Source organism: Mugil cephalus, chromosome 2 (genome assembly GCF_022458985.1).
Source record: "Mugil cephalus isolate CIBA_MC_2020 chromosome 2, CIBA_Mcephalus_1.1, whole genome shotgun sequence".
NCBI lineage: Eukaryota > Metazoa > Chordata > Actinopteri > Mugiliformes > Mugilidae > Mugil > Mugil cephalus.
Window position 1 is genome coordinate 16,021 of NC_061771.1, and position 16,445 is coordinate 32,465.

General features: G+C 37.7%; 3 protein-coding genes across 9 annotated transcripts in view; 1 reads left to right on the forward strand and 2 right to left on the reverse strand.

Moving 5' to 3' along the window:
- Positions 1-734: 734 nt before the first annotated feature.
- On the reverse strand, positions 735-2,008 carry LOC125004583. The gene is made up of 3 exons (XM_047579292.1): positions 1,394-2,008; positions 1,077-1,299; positions 735-980 (listed from the first exon to the last, which is right to left on the reverse strand). Exons 1-3 carry the CDS (start codon positions 1,984-1,986, stop codon positions 798-800), a joined length of 999 nt encoding a protein of 332 aa, XP_047435248.1. The 5' UTR covers positions 1,987-2,008; the 3' UTR covers positions 735-797.
- On the reverse strand, positions 2,009-3,837 carry LOC125000996. The gene is made up of 5 exons (XM_047576876.1): positions 3,812-3,837; positions 3,524-3,548; positions 2,757-3,059; positions 2,123-2,583; positions 2,009-2,018 (listed from the first exon to the last, which is right to left on the reverse strand). Exons 1-5 carry the CDS (start codon positions 3,835-3,837, stop codon positions 2,009-2,011), a joined length of 825 nt encoding a protein of 274 aa, XP_047432832.1.
- An 11,613-nt stretch (positions 3,838-15,450) lies between these two features.
- Positions 15,451-16,445, forward strand: part of LOC125004621 (testis-expressed protein 2-like) — an 81,618-nt gene continuing 80,623 nt past the window's right edge. For 3 of the 7 annotated variants that reach the window (XR_007112366.1, XR_007112367.1, XM_047579353.1), the window contains exons 1-2: positions 15,451-15,750; positions 16,250-16,341. The gene's annotated coding sequence lies outside the window, so the exon portion shown is untranslated. Of the gene's footprint in view, positions 15,751-16,249; positions 16,342-16,445 lie in introns of those variants that run through there. The other 4 variants (XM_047579351.1, XM_047579349.1, XM_047579352.1 and 1 more) reach the window with 4 other exon arrangements.

The following is a 16,445-nucleotide window of genomic DNA, read 5'->3' on the forward strand; positions in this document are numbered from 1 at the left end:
CACTGACTCTTTTCCCTGTGTCTTGTTGTCTTGTGTGAAATTCTGATAACAACAAAAGAACAATTATTGTGTATTTGCTTGACTATACTTTATTAGCTATTATGAGTGAAGCAATAGGTTTAAATTCTCCATGACATTTTTAATATTCATCCAATTTATACCTCACCTGGCTTTTTTTCTCCGATATCTTGGCAAATTTCTTTGAGAAGTTCTGATAAGGGAGCCCTTCACCATGCCTGCCGACATCACCTGAAGATGTAAAACATTACAGTTAGATCATTTTTGTACATAGTTTAGGGACACATCTCTGCATACATTGTACTCAATCAGAATTTACTGGGTTAATCCTCAGGGGACTGTGAATGTGCTTACCAAATGTCTCAACAATACACCCAATATACACTGACATGTCGATTTTTACCAAATGTTGGTTAGAGAGGCAAGGTGATGTGATGGTTAGGATGGAGGAATAACAACATAGTCACGACAGCAATCCAGTCTTTGTATTTCCTAATAGCTGAGAGTTTGGCTTGATGTTTACACTATAGAAAACTAGCAAAGTCCATGACCCTTGAATTTATTAAATTGATTTCATGTCAATCAGACAAATAGATTGCAAGATATGTTCCCTTTGAGCAAAGTCAGTGTTAGGTCATGCACTGGCAGTGGGACAAAAATTTTAGGGACAGCTGACAAACAGTTTTGGGTCACAGTAAGTCCACATCAGTGTTAAATTGATGTTTTTGAACCATAAATATTTTTAAGTTATTAATTCGTCTCATTCAAACTGAAAACATTTAAAAGTGTAACTGACCCAACATCATACTTGTCCAAAGAGCTGCCTGAGGCAAGAAGTAAGCTGCCAACGACGAGATGAATGTCTCAGAGTAATAGGCATTAGGGTCCCCTTCTTTGTCTAGGGGTGCGCTGTTTATGACATCTGTGAAGTGTTGCTGAAAAGGTGTTGGACCAAAGGTGTCCTTAAAGAAGATAATAGAAAAAAAAAAAAAAAAATGTTAAGACTCGATTAACAAAAGACATTATTTCAAATTATTATTTAGAGATTTAGTGGGTACCTCAAGATCCTCAGGAACAATGCTGCTGTCATCAACAGTTGAGTCCCCAATGGCTGTCAGCATCGTTTGAATGTTGTTAAAGTGTTTCTCAACATTTTCTGAGCTGCATGGGCTGGAGAAGATGACAGTGCAGCTGAGGAGCATTTCATCTAACTCACCGATGGAACTTGCGGATGTCAACAGTCCAAACACATGCATGGCCAGCTTGTAGTTGTTGGACGCACTACGAGAGAAATACAAATTATTGCATTGTCTTAATAAGCACTTTGACACTAGTAGTATAGATATTTGCATTCTAAAAAAAGTGTTTCACTTACTGCTTTTTGCACAAAGTTTTTGCATTTTTCATCACGTGACTGAGACAGCGGTGAAGGATGGGATGGTTGAAGTCTTGAGCAGTGCCTTTCCCTGTCAGTATGTTATAATAACTGTGGAGCAAGGCATTCAGGTTTGTTTTGCAGAAAGCCATTGTTAAGGCCTGCATGAGGACCATGGAGCCATCACATATAACCATGAGTGGACTGATGTTTTTTGGTCCATATTGTTTGGCATGATCTGTCTGAAAGGAACTAAGAAAATAAAGAACAGAGGCCGTTGTGTGGTCACAGGTCACATATGTAGCGACAGGAAAAGGAGACGAACCCTTTTTTGCGTTTCTGACCACCAGCTCATACACATAAAAAGGACCCTCGCTGTGTGTTGATTTCTTGAGAATGCTTCCAGTTGCATCTAGGTACACTATGTCCTCCTTAGATCGGTGGTGGAATATGCTGATGCTTCTCTTAGACCAAAGCATCACACCCTTTGGATGAAGTATTACTTTCTGAAGCACTTCATCCGGTTCATCTTTTTTTTCTTCTACCATCTTCAGTAGACTAAGAGTTTCATTTTTATGTTTCCTTTCCTTCATTCTTTGTCTATAGGAAATGGATTTAAGAACACCTGATGATGGTGCTTCATCTCTACAGCCTGACTCAACCACTGATTCTTCGAGCTTTTCCAAGCTTTCAAGATGAAGTGCCCTTGGAAGGGTGTTTTGAAGTTGCTGGTATATTATTTTTTGTTTGTCTGCTCTAACAGGTCGCCTTTGCAGCTCTGTTTTACTATGCACTGCTGTTTCACCTCTGAAGTACACGTGTGCTTTAAGTGTGGTCTCACTGTGCACAATAACATCAGCTTCCACTGGGCAGTCACTGAACAAGCAATGTGCAGAGCATTTAAAAAGAGGTGCATTCCTTTTTGATCCACGAACCTTGACCCTGTGTCCTAAAAATGCAAAACTGCAATGTGGATGGATTTTGCGTATACCGGCTGAAATTATGTTAGTCCACTGCAGTCCCTTGAAGTGGTCCTTCTTTTGAGTTTTCCGTAGTTTTGTCCAAGCATTGCGAGGAACAAAAAAAAATGAAGGTGGTGCTGGAAGACTCTGTATAAAGAATTCTTCTTCTTTGTCATAAGTGTCATCATCTTCATTGTCACTCCAGCTGTCACTGTCTTCTTTTTGGACCTGCAAGACAAAAACTAGTAAGTTAGGAAACTATATTTTGTTTGTAAGGTAGTTGCCACATTTTATTGAGGAATGACTTGAGATTAACCATTTGTGATGGTTTTGTAAAACCAGCTACTGGTGGTACACATTGTAATAAATGTGTACCATATGTATTAAATGTAATTCCTTACATCTTCCTCTGGCTGTGCATCTGTCGTCTCCTGTGCAACTTCCTCTTTTAAGTCTTCCTCCTCTTGTATTAAGGCTCCGTCCTTTTCATTATCCTCTGTTTTGATGTCCTCATTGTGAAAAACTCTCAAGTCAAGCGCACCTTCACATTCTTGTGTTAAGTCTTTTTCCTGTGCATCCTCTCCTGTTATATCCTTATTATTTTGGACATTGCAGATCTCCTGTTCCTCTTCCTCCTTTGGTACAAGTTCTGGTACATCATTTTTGTCTACAACAGTGTCAGACTGTTTATCTCCACCTGAAGCCTGATATTTGAAACATGACACACAGTTTAATATTAGATAGATAGATAGATAAATAGATGCATAGATACATACATACATAAATATATAGAATAGATCTGACAGACCTTAATACTTCTGATGTGTGCCCTCTTCAGTCGGTATCTATTTGTGGATGTGTTCGGTACACCCAAAACAGTGCAAAGTTCTGGCCAGAAGTTAGGGTTGCTTGTTGGACATTCCCCTGTTTTCTGCTCAGAGGATGTATCCTGAAGTTTTCGGATGTGCTTTGAAATATCCTCATGAGATACATATTTTCTTTTGGACTGTTGAGGCAAAAGCACATTTTTGTACCAGTGGTAAACAGGTACGTTTTAATAGTACACAGAAGAAATTTGCAAGCTTAAAATGTTATATTATTGTCAAACATTCTGTGCCTCTTTTAGTCCATATTAAAATTTGAAAATGGCTTGGAGTCTTTTTCTTACCTTTCCAAATGTTTTGAAGACAATTCTAGATGGAAAATGTTTGAGAAAAAAGTACAATCAAGTTAATTTTCGACGAAGTACTTTAGAACAGTTAATAACAATAGTTAGTTTATTTTTTAGTCCATTTCATGGGAAATTATCATAACTAACGTTAACAAACTTTGTCCAGTCCACATTCACACACAAAATGAACAACCCCGCTGTTATTAAAAACAAAACAAAGAACGCCTAAACAAGAACCAAAGGCAAGCACAAAAAGATCATATTAGTATGCACAAACAAACTCACCCATGTTTTTCCTTTCGCTCTGCCATTTTTTCAGATTAGATCAAGAGAAATTTCCAGCGTCAAGAAACGAGTAAATGTCGATAATATGCTCGGGGGGGAGGGGGGGGATTGTCAATTAAGGTACGCCTATAGGATTGCGTAATGCAGTTAAAGGGATGCGTTAATCACGTGATCTAATAGAATAGCAACACTCGTGAATATGTGACGCACTCTGTTTCTCTAAGATGGCCTCTTAGTCTTTCTTGTTCAATTTCATATTAATTGTCTAGTGAAGTTTTCTCAAAATTTCTGCCATAAACAGTAACGTACTCCTTGTGGTCTATGTAGTCAAATGTTGCATAAAAAATAACAGTGCCATGTGATAATAAAAACGGGCAAATGGTCCATTCTGGGGGAATTGCAGCATAAAAATTTATAAGAACCCTGTCATAGTGGCCACTTGCATGGAAGATTTTGTTCACAATTAATACATAATAATAAAATATCTTCTCAGATTTCCCCAAAAAATGGATATTGATGAATCTGATGTAGCAATTCTCAACATATTTAAAACTTATTTAACGGAAATATGTACGAGTGAAGATCACGTAACAAGGACATTACATTTAGGACCTTTTCTATTACTATTTTTTTGTATTCTTTTGCTATATTTTCCATCCTAATACCTACTCTGAACTTTCGATATAGTGTGGCTCTAAGGTTATGGGTATAGGTGATCTATGTAGCTGTTTAGCCTACAACATAATATTGTTACCAAGAAATATTTTATTTGTTGTGTCACATGAATCCAAAATGTTTCTAAAAAGCTGGAAAATTAAGTGCAACATTGGGATGTGAAATTTAAAAAAGGGAAATAAGTAAATAAATACCTGCAGCAAGGACTGTAGCCTTTACACATGGGGTGAGTGCTCTACCCACTGAGCTAAACACTACCCTGGGTTCTGTTCCTGTCTGGCAGTATTGGACTGATGAGAGGTGCAAACAAGATAGAGGTTATCAGTTGATTTGGGCTGGAGCAGGCAGGGCTGGATGTCCTATAAGGAATATGGTCACACACACACACATACATACACACATACAAGGACATCAAGCAAGAAAAACCAAAAATAGTAATATGAAACTACATTCTGCAAAAGGAAAGAAGGGGAGTAATAGATAGAGATGAGGGGATGTCACAGATGATTTGAACATCATATTATCAGAAAATGATGCAGTGAAATAAGTTGAAAATCACCACAGTGGTAGCTGGGGGTATGTAGAACAAGAATCTGGTGGAGTTTGCAGAAAACAATTTGATTTTTTTTTTTTATCCATTTTTTAATCTGCTCATATACATCATTCATCGGGTATGAATTCAACATCAGATTATTTGAAAATGATGCAGTGAAATAAGTTGAAAATCACCACAGTGGTAGCTGGGGACATGTAGAACAAGAATCTGGTGGAGTTTGCAGAAAACAATTTGATTTTTTTTTTTTATTATTTTTTTAATCTGCCCATATACATCATTCATTGAGCCTATTTCAACACAAGTTTATTTGAAAATGATGCAGTGAAATAAGTTGAAAATCACCACAGTGGTAGCTGGGGACATGTAGAACAAGAATCTGGTTGAGTTTGCAGAAAACAATTTGTTTATTTTTTTTTTATTATTTTTTTAATCTGCTCATATACATCATTCATCGGGTATGAATTCAACATCAGATTATTTGAAAATGATGCAGTGAATTAAGTTGAAAATCACCACAGTGGTAGCTGGGGACATGTAGAACAAGAATCTGGTGGAGTTTGCAGAAAACAATTTGATTTTTTTTTTTTATCCATTTTTTAATCTGCTCATATACATCATTCATCGGGTATGAATTCAACATCAGATTATTTGAAAATGATGCAGTGAAATAAGTTGAAAATCACCACAGTGGTAGCTGGGGACATGTAGAACAAGAATCTGGTTGAGTTTGCAGAAAACAATTTGTTTTATTTTTTTAAATTATTTTTTTAATCTGCTCATATACATCATTCATCGGGTATGAATTCAACATCAGATTATTTGAAAATGATGCAGTGAAATAAGTTGAAAATCACTACAGTGGTAGCTGGGGACATATAGAACACGAATCTGGTGGAGTTTGCAGAAAACAATTTGATTTTTTTTTTTTTATTATTTTTTTAATCTGCTCATATACATCATTCATTGAGCCAATTTCAACACAAGTTTATTTGAAAATGATGCAGTGAAATAAGTTGAAAATCACCACAGTGGTAGCTGGGGACATGTAGAACAAGAATCTGGTGGAGTTTGCAGAAAACAATTTGATTTTTTTTTTTATTATTTTATTTTATTTTAATCTGCCCATATACATCATTCATTGAGCCAATTTCAACATCAGATTATTTGAAAATGATGCAGTGAATTAAGTTGAAAATCACCACAGTGGTAGCTGGGGACATGTAGAACAAGAATCTGGTGGAGTTTGCAGAAAACAATTTGATTTTTTTTTTTTATCCATTTTTTAATCTGCTCATATACATCATTCATCGGGTATGAATTCAACATCAGATTATTTGAAAATGATGCAGTGAAATAAGTTGAAAATCACCACAGTGGTAGCTGGGGACATGTAGAACAAGAATCTGGTTGAGTTTGCAGAAAACAATTTGTTTATTTTTTTTTATTATTTTTTTAATCTGCTCATATACATCATTCATCGGGTATGAATTCAACATCAGATTATTTGAAAATGATGCAGTGAAATAAGTTGAAAATCACTACAGTGGTAGCTGGGGACATATAGAACACGAATCTGGTGGAGTTTGCAGAAAACAATTTGATTTTTTTTTTTATTATTTTTTTAATCTGCTCATATACATCATTCATTGAGCCAATTTCAACACAAGTTTATTTGAAAATGATGCAGTGAAATAAGTTGAAAATCACCACAGTGGTAGCTGGGGACATGTAGAACAAGAATCTGGTGGAGTTTGCAGAAAACAATTTGATTTTTTTTTCTATCCATTTTTTAATCTGCTCATATACATCATTCATCGGGTATGAATTCAACATCAGATTATTTGAAAATGATGCAGTGAAATAAGTTGAAAATCACCACAGTGGTAGCTGGGGACATGTAGAACAAGAATCTGGTTGAGTTTGCAGAAAACAATTTGTTTATTTTTTTAAATTATTTTTTTAATCTGCTCATATACATCATTCATCGGGTATGAATTCAACATCAGATTATTTGAAAATGATGCAGTGAAATAAGTTGAAAATCACTACAGTGGTAGCTGGGGACATATAGAACACGAATCTGGTGGAGTTTGCAGAAAACAATTTGATTTTTTTTTTTTTATTATTTTTTTAATCTGCTCATATACATCATTCATTGAGCCAATTTCAACACAAGTTTATTTGAAAATGATGCAGTGAAATAAGTTGAAAATCACCACAGTGGTAGCTGGGGACATGTAGAACAAGAATCTGGTGGAGTTTGCAGAAAACAATTTGATTTTTTTTTTTTATTATTTTTTTAATCTGCCCATATACATCATTCATTGAGCCAATTTCAACATCAGATTATTTGAAAATGATGCAGTGAATTAAGTTGAAAATCACCACAGTGGTAGCTGGGGACATGTAGAACAAGAATCTGGTGGAGTTTGCAGAAAACAATTTGATTTTTTTTTTTTATCCATTTTTTAATCTGCTCATATACATCATTCATCGGGTATGAATTCAACATCAGATTATTTGAAAATGATGCAGTGAAATAAGTTGAAAATCACCACAGTGGTAGCTGGGGACATGTAGAACAAGAATCTGGTTGAGTTTGCAGAAAACAATTTGTTTATTTTTTTTTATTATTTTTTTAATCTGCTCATATACATCATTCATCGGGTATGAATTCAACATCAGATTATTTGAAAATGATGCAGTGAAATAAGTTGAAAATCACTACAGTGGTAGCTGGGGACATATAGAACACGAATCTGGTGGAGTTTGCAGAAAACAATTTGATTTTTTTTTTATTATTTTTTTAATCTGCTCATATACATCATTCATTGAGCCAATTTCAACACAAGTTTATTTGAAAATGATGCAGTGAAATAAGTTGAAAATCACCACAGTGGTAGCTGGGGACATGTAGAACAAGAATCTGGTGGAGTTTGCAGAAAACAATTTGATTTTTTTTTCTATCCATTTTTTAATCTGCTCATATACATCATTCATCGGGTATGAATTCAACATCAGATTATTTGAAAATGATGCAGTGAAATAAGTTGAAAATCACTACAGTGGTAGCTGGGGACATGTAGAACAAGAATCTGGTGGAGTTTGCAGAAAACAATTTGATTTTTTTTTTTTATTATTTTTTTAATCTGCCCATATACATCATTCATTGAGCCAATTTCAACATCAGATTATTTGAAAATGATGCAGTGAATTAAGTTGAAAATCACCACAGTGGTAGCTGGGGACATGTAGAACAAGAATCTGGTTGAGTTTGCAGAAAACAATTTGTTTATATTTTTTTTTATTATTTTTTTAATCTGCTCATATACATCATTCATCGGGTATGAATTCAACATCAGATTATTTGAAAATGATGCAGTGAAATAAGTTGAAAATCACCACAGTGGTAGCTGGGGACATGTAGAACAAGAATCTGGTTGAGTTTGCAGAAAACAATTTGTTTATTTTTTTTGATTATTTTTTTAATCTGCTCATATACATCATTCATCGGGTATGAATTCAACATCAGATTATTTGAAAATTATGCAGTGAAATAAGTTGAAAATCACTACAGTGGTAGCTGGGGACATATAGAACACGAATCTGGTGGAGTTTGCAGAAAACAATTTGATTTTTTTTTTTTATCCATTTTTTAATCTGCTCATATACATCATTCATCGGGTATGAATTCAACATCAGATTATTTGAAAATGATGCAGTGAAATAAGTTGAAAATCACCACAGTGGTAGCTGGGGACATGTAGAACAAGAATCTGTTTGAGTTTGCAGAAAACAATTTGTTTATTTTTTTAAATTATTTTTTTAATCTGCTCATATACATCATTCATTGGAAATGAATTCAACATCACATTATCAGAAAATGATGCAGTGAAATAAGTTGAAAATCACCACAGTGGTAGCTGTAGAGTATGCGGAAAACAATTTGATTCTTTTCTTAATTAATTTTTCAAATATGACTATGCAAAAATGAGTTGGATTCCGAATATGCTTCAATAATTTTGTTCTATCATTTAGTTAATCATTGAATAGAATGTAGTAAAATAACAACAAAGTAATGACTGATATGTGTATTTCAACAAATGAAAATAAGAAGAAAAATATAGACTTCCGAGTTTACGGTATGTACTTGAATGCACCATAAAGCCGCTCAAACGCTTTACCGTCCGATGCGATGTAGACGGGCACTCGATTTTCAAGTGTAGATAGCGCGACCGTGCCTCGCCGAAGCGCAGATGGCGTGACTGCAGTTTCCTACCTCGGGGGTCGTGACACCGCTTTTTCACCTAATAAAAAGATTCTCACATAATCCCCGACTTCCTACCTCGGGGGTCGTGACACCGCTGTTTCAGGTAATAAAAATACTTTCACATACCCCCCGACTTCCTACCTCGGGGGGCCGTGACCCCGCTGACTCATCTTAAAAAAGATTCTCACACAGACCCCAACTTCCTACCCCCAAGGAAAGTGAAATGCCACAACATCCAATCAACGTTGGTTACGCCCACCTTGAAAGTTGCTGACGCCCACTTCCTCAGTCACGCCCACCTTGAAAGTTGGTGACGCACACTTCCTCAGTCACGCCCACTTCCTCAGTCACGCCCACTTTGAAAATTGCTGACACACACTTGATCGGTCACGCCCACTTTGATCCATCAAATTCATTCGATTAAAAAGTGACAGATGGTGTTGTTTTTTATTTTTTCATAATGTTTACAATATTTGAATACAAAAAGTGCACAAAAAAACTAAAAAGTTCACCCCCGTTAAAAAAAACTAGACATAATTCACAAAGAAAGTAAAAGATTAGTTCTCCATAATATGTAATAACAATTTTAATAATATTTTAAAATACCTATTTCCTCATTTCAGTCAGTCAGTCATAAGCCAACTTGGCAGGAGGCTAGGCTGTGATGATGCAGTTCTATCAAAGCAACACAACACTAATGTTACACACTGTAAAATCTAATTAGTTGACCTTACTTAAAGTATGCAAAGTCAAGAAAATTCACATAACTTAATAGCCATGCTTAGTGTTAACTTATTTTTTTAATTTTGTTTGGACTGCTTGATACAAATTTAACCCTACTTAGAATTACTAAATACCTACTACTTACTACTCACTCTTTTTTTTTATTTTTTTTTTTAGTTCACTTAAATTAAACAAACCAATTTTCTTGAATGGGTCCTTGTCCTTCTCTCTCTTTCTCTCTCTCTCTCCCTCTCTTTCTATCCCATTTCATATCTATTTAGCTGTTATTACCTATGTAAGCCTATGTAAGCCCAAATAACAGAAAAACTGCCTGAGGCAAGTTTTTAATACAATCCATGACGATACCTCCCTCCAGAATGACGGCAGTAGAGATGGGCTGGAGGTCTACTGAACTTGGACCCTCATGAGGATTATCTTCACTGACAGCACACCAACAGTGCATTCTAGGGCTTTGTCCCCCGCTGTATCCCACAAAGACACACACACATATTCTTAATGAATACTACTTCATTTGGTATGGTTAAATTAAAGCTATGATCCACAAGGTCCATATATTCTTGAAGAGTGACATTGACTTTTCAAACTGGACTCCTGCTCCTTAGATTTACAATGAATGAATGTGTACAATGTTTAGGTGGCAAATTTCATTTTTATTTACTGGCTGTTTAAATACCTCTCAGATTAGCTGTGGAGGAATTGCTATACAAAATACATCAATCACTGTACAAAATGTATATTGTATATTGTGGAGACAGAATTACATCTTCTATGTAAGCACAGATATAGTTCTATTTTACTGCAGATCAAACTTTTTATCATGTGCAAGTACTTACAGAGCATGCCTTGGAGAATTCACTGGAGTCGTCACCAAGTAAAATAGGAATGCCTTTCAGGAAAACAGAGCTAAGTACTGTCACGTCTGGTGTCTAATGATACACAGAGAGAAAAGAGTAACTTGCAAGGCACAAGTCAGACAGGAAATAGAATAGGCTGGGCTAGATGATCTCATTTAGAACTTGATTGATGAACTATCATACATATCAAGAGCAAAAATATAGCTGCATGCAGCAATGAGGGGGTCCAAGCACATCGGCCAATTGGCCGAAGGGTTGGCAGAAATACGAGCCGACTTCCTTAATGGCGGCTCTGCCACCAATTTTGATGGGCTGTTGTGGGCAAACAGATTGGACAATGAAAATGCCACTAAGTAGCTTTTGTGCGTCTTGGTCTGAAGATAGTCTGTGCCAATTTTCGTGAGAATCGGACAAAATTTGCGACCTGTGAAACTTTTCAAAGGTTTTTGACAAAATCCAATATGGCGCACAAATTCTTGCAATTGCATGAAATGTTTTGCCAGATCCTGAAAGGAGACATTTCACAGTATCAGCAGACATGAAATTTACTCTGAAATTGTAACACGTCAAGAGAAAAGAGCAAAAAACGCAATTTTGTTATTTACACCGCCCCCTAGTGGCCGAATGACACCACATTTTTATTGCACATTTTGGATACAGTCCCAAAGTGTCCGACAAAGTTTGGTCTTTGGAAGTCAAAGTGTCGCCAAGATATGAGCAAACTTCCTGTTTTGCGGCCTCGCCGCCGACAACGATTGGCTAACACGAAAAGTTGGTATTAACTATCAATGGGGCACCCCACAGTACCTGTGGATATCACAAAGTCATTATCAAATACAAACCAATCAAGAGATAGGAATAAAAATCATGTTTTTCTAATTACAGCACCCCCTAGAGGCCAAATGACACCAAATTAATTGTGTCCACTCAGGACTGGGTCCGGACCCATAATATCAAATATGATGTCAATATGTCACACCGTTGCTGAGATATGAGCTCACATCAAAAATGGTGCCTTCGCCGTCACATTTGATTGGCAGTGGTGGGCGTACAAATGGGACGCTGAGAATGGCCATTAGTAACTTTTGTGCAGCTTGGCGTAAAGATAGTCTGTGCCGATTTTCATGAGAATAGGACAAAATTTGCAATTCGCAATTTTTCCAAAGATGGCGGAAAATCTATCATGACGCATTTTGACGTCATAGGGTAGGTTGAACTCAGCATCATCCAAGGATTCCAAAGATACATTGTTTGTAAATTTCGAGCATACGGTTCAAAAATTACGTGTGCAAATGTACTTCCAACTTTGACCCATTGGTGGCGCTAGAGCGTACTTACTGGCAACATGTAACTCATGCAAATTAAAGATCCTACTATAATAATAATAATAATAATAATAACAAGAGGAAGAAGAAAACGTAGAAACAGCTTTGCTGCTTGGACCCCAATAACAAGAAAATGTGGAAAAACAAGGGGTAATAATAATAATAATACTAACACTAACAAAAACAATGGGGTTCCTGCAGCTTCGCTGCTTGGACCCCAATAATAATAGTTACACTAACAAAAACAATGGGGTTCCTGCAACTTTGCTGCTTCAACCCCCAGTAATAATAACAATGATGATAATAACACTAACAATGATAACAATAACAAAAACAATGGGGTTCCTGCAGCTTCGCTGCTTCGACCACCAATAATAATAATAATGATGACAATAACACTAACAATGATAACACTAACAAAAACAATGGGGTTCCTGCAGTTTCGCTGCTTGGACCCCCAATAATAATAACAACACTAACAAAAACAATGGGGTTCCTGCAGCTTTGCTGCTTGGACCCCCAATAATGATGATAATAATAACACTAACAAAAAACGCCGCCTCAAAACGAGCGAAGAAGTTGTTCAGCTCATTCAGCAGGGAGGTGGAGCTGTCACAGGTCTGTGGAGAGGGCTTATAGTCCGTAATGGTCTGTATTCCTCGCCACAGACTTCTGGTGTCTCTGCTGTCACTGAAGCTGTTGGCAATCCTCCTGGAGTGCTGCCTCTTGGCCTCTCTGATGCCACGGGAGAGGTTGGCCCTTGCTGTCCTCAGGCTCTCCTCATCCCCAGATCTGTAGGCGGTGTTCAGGATCCTCAGCAGCCTGTAGACCTCCCCTGTCAGCCATGGCTTCTGATTTGCACGGACAGTGATGGACTTAGTGGCGGTGACATCGTCCATGCACTTGCTGATGTAGGCAGTTACTGTCTCTGTGTACTCCTGGAGGTCAGTGGTGGAGTTGTAGGTGGCAGCTTGTTTAAACATGTCCCAGTCTGTGGAGGTGAAACAGTCTTGAAGTGCCTCTTGGGACCCCTCTGGCCACACTCGTACCTGTTTCCTAACTGGTTCAGTGGCTCAACCAGTGGTCTGTATGCTTGCATTAGCATAACAGTGAGATGGTACAAGGCACCGAGGTGGGGGAGGGGAAGGGCCTTGTAGGCTCCTCTGTGAGAGGTAAAAACATTGTCCAGAGTGTTGTTTCCCCGTGTTGGAAAGTGAATATGCTGATATAGATATCACAGGTCTTTTGCTGATTGGATTAGACATTGCCCTGATTTATCGAGGAAATCAAAAAACGGTGACAGCTGACCAAAGCCCCACAAAGCTGCCCGCCATGATTGCAGCGATGGGCAGAGCTGTTGGCGCTCATTCAGAACTTGAACCGCAACATGGATAATATCTTGGTGACGCTTTCGGCTTTGCAAAGGGAAATGAAACCACTCAGAGGCCAGAATGGACAAACAGAGTAGTAGTGTAAAAGAATGCGTCTACTCGCACCAAGACCCAAGCTAGCCCCCAAAGAGTAGCAAAAAAAAACAAAAACAAAAAAAAAAACAACAACATACAGTATGTCTTATCTTTGCTGTTTTGTGGTCAAAAGTATTCCAGCGCGAAAAAACGCTGCTAATGGAGAGGGGCCTTCTGATCACACCCACAGAAACACCACTCCCTGAAGCATGTAAGTTTATCCAATTGTTTGTGGGGGCGCTGGAGAGTAATCTTGCCTAGGGCACTAAATTAGGCCCTGACCAGCAGTCATCCACACACGGCGCATCTGGACCGAAGAGTCTGTGGAGACTCTAAAGGACTGTCTTGACAGCACAACGTGGGATGTGTTCTGTGATGACCACAGGGAGGACATGGACTCCCCACAGAGTCCAGACTCCTCCCCAGAACCGAACCAGCCCTCCTGTTCTTTTCTATCTGTTGTATTATATATATATATATATATATATATATATATATATATATATATATATACATATATATATATAAACAACAGGTATTCTGCCTCCCACCTGTCTGGAAAACTCCTGTTTTTTGTCTTTCTTTTCTCCATGTTTGGGTACTGTAGCACTGTGCCAGTAGTCGCATGCGGATTTTGGGACTTCTATCAACAGATTGGAGGGTGTTAACGGGCCCTGTCCTGATTGACGTGCCATCAGCAGAGCATTCTGGGATTTGTAGTTTCAGCAATACATGCGCTGAATACCATAGATATGGATACCTGGACGCCGCACTGAGCCCTGAATTGTACGTCAACATCGCCGCCATCTTGGATGTGGCAAAGTGGAGCAAACGGAGAAGATTCCTCATTCATTTTCATGTGGAAGTGTAACAACAGGTTTACAGTACAAACCAGATCTCACGGCATTACCTTTACCTTTTTGATGCATGGAATAGTTGGTAGTTATAGTTGATTTTGTTTAAATATGCCAATTTGTGGTCTTATGGGTTGTTGTTTGGACGGTTGCACATATCTAGCTAACGGCTGTTAACGTCGGCTGTCAATATTGTTCGGGTAACTGTGAATGTAAATATGGGGTTTGTATGTGTTTTAGGGGGCTGGAATAACGCTCCTACAGCCAGATAGTTCAGGGCCATCTTCCGCTCTCTGATGGTGCGGTGCAGTGTATCTCCAAGCACATTAGGAATAGTGGGAGGATGAGACCATGTCCCTGTCTGCTTTTGAGATGTCCTCTTCTCCAGCAGCAGAACAAACTAAAATATAATATAATGTTTATCAATGCCACCCGTGCTGATGTATGCATATGGGTCATTCCTACTATTCGGAGACATTTGAGTCCCCATGACAGGCATAGGGTATTTTGGGTAAAAGTAGACTAATACTTATTTCTAAAAGCTTGGCTCACGTGGTTAACTGTTCTTTACCCTCAAATACAATGATATGTATGCAGGACTAGTTGAAATTAAAATAATTTATTTTTTAATAATAATTTAAAAATAAATAATTAAATAAAATGTAAATAATCTAATTACTATTTGTTTCCCAAATATATTACTGTGTGTGTGAATGGGTGAATGCGAGGCATTAACTTAAAGGACTTTGTAGAAAGGCGCTTTATGAAGTTCAGTCGACTGGCTTTTATTAGTTCACGGCGCAGATTTGTCACATCTAACATGGCGGACGCGTTGACGTATCGCAGCAACGGACCAACCCGCTCAATGCGGCGTCTAGGTATCCATGTCTATGCTGGACATTATCGGCGGGCCAGCTCTTGTAGCCATTTAAGATCGATGGTCGTCGTGCAACCGCATATCAAGTTAGTGATCCTGTTGCTCGGAGTTTGATTATTCCAGCCTGGATAGACTCCAGTGCATTTTTTTCTTTAAGGAACTGACTTAAGTCCAGTTTGTCGTTGTAAACATCCTGGGCGAGAAAACGAGTCGTTGAACTAAGTTGGTACGTGGATACCGCAAACTTTTTTGTAAATCGTTTGCCGATTTTTGGATATTTATTCGGTGTATTTTGACGTAAATAATCCTCTTGACACGGTAAGCTGTGACTCGTCTCACTTTAAAAAAACAAAACAAAAAAAACATTAACTATAATCTCGAACAGACTTTAAAAGAAATGAGCTTTGAAGCGAGCTATTTTTTTCTCTTTCCATCTACGTAGCTTAATATGAAGCCACATCGATGTTAACGGCCAACGTAAAGTCTCAATTTCCGTCGACGTTACCTTCTTATCTTGGCTTTAATAGTAAACATTGCATCGCCTAGTTTCACTAGTCGATGTCGTTTGGTTATTAAAAGTCAAGAATTTGATATTAAATTAAAACCCATATTAGCTAATATACTTTCTAACAGCAGTACTCTTATTCTAACTACTACTGGGAATGCCTTTTATTTTGCCATATGGTTAGCTCCAAGTCCGCAAAAAGGCTGCACTAAGGCCACCTACCAAGAAGAATACACCTCAGTTTAGATTACTGATATTCTTGTTTTATTTTCCTTCTGAATTATACCATTGTCTTGCTCATGTGTTTCTCAGACGACTCCTGGGCACTGTGGAAATGTGAAACCTGACTCCGCAGCAGACAGATGCAAGCCCATACATGGATTAAATGGCACTGAGGATACAAGGTAAGCACTTAGCTAGTAAATCTAAACTCATTATTTATCCATCTCCTGAGCTATGAATGACCTTAGTGAGGACAAAGCCTAGGTAGTTACAGACAGAAAATAGA

Bases quoted from the DNA above. Each gene is read 5' to 3' on its own strand.
- LOC125000996 (XM_047576876.1), bottom strand. From the start codon at position 3,837: ATGGCAGAGCGAAAGGAAAAACATGG. The intron at 3,549-3,811 runs GTGAGTTTGTTT...TTTTCCATCTAG, and splicing joins GAGCGAAAGGAAAAACATGG to AATTGTCTTCAAAACATTTG. The intron at 3,060-3,523 runs GTAAGAAAAAGA...TTCAAATATCAG, and splicing joins TCTTCAAAACATTTGGAAAG to GCTTCAGGTGGAGATAAACA.
- LOC125004583 (XM_047579292.1), bottom strand. From the start codon at position 1,986: ATGAAGGAAAGGAAACATAAAAATGAAACTCTTAGTCTACTGAAGATG. The intron at 1,300-1,393 runs GTAAGTGAAACA...TTTCTCTCGTAG, and splicing joins AAAACTTTGTGCAAAAAGCA to TGCGTCCAACAACTACAAGC. The intron at 981-1,076 runs GTACCCACTAAA...ATCTTCTTTAAG, and splicing joins TTGTTCCTGAGGATCTTGAG to GACACCTTTGGTCCAACACC.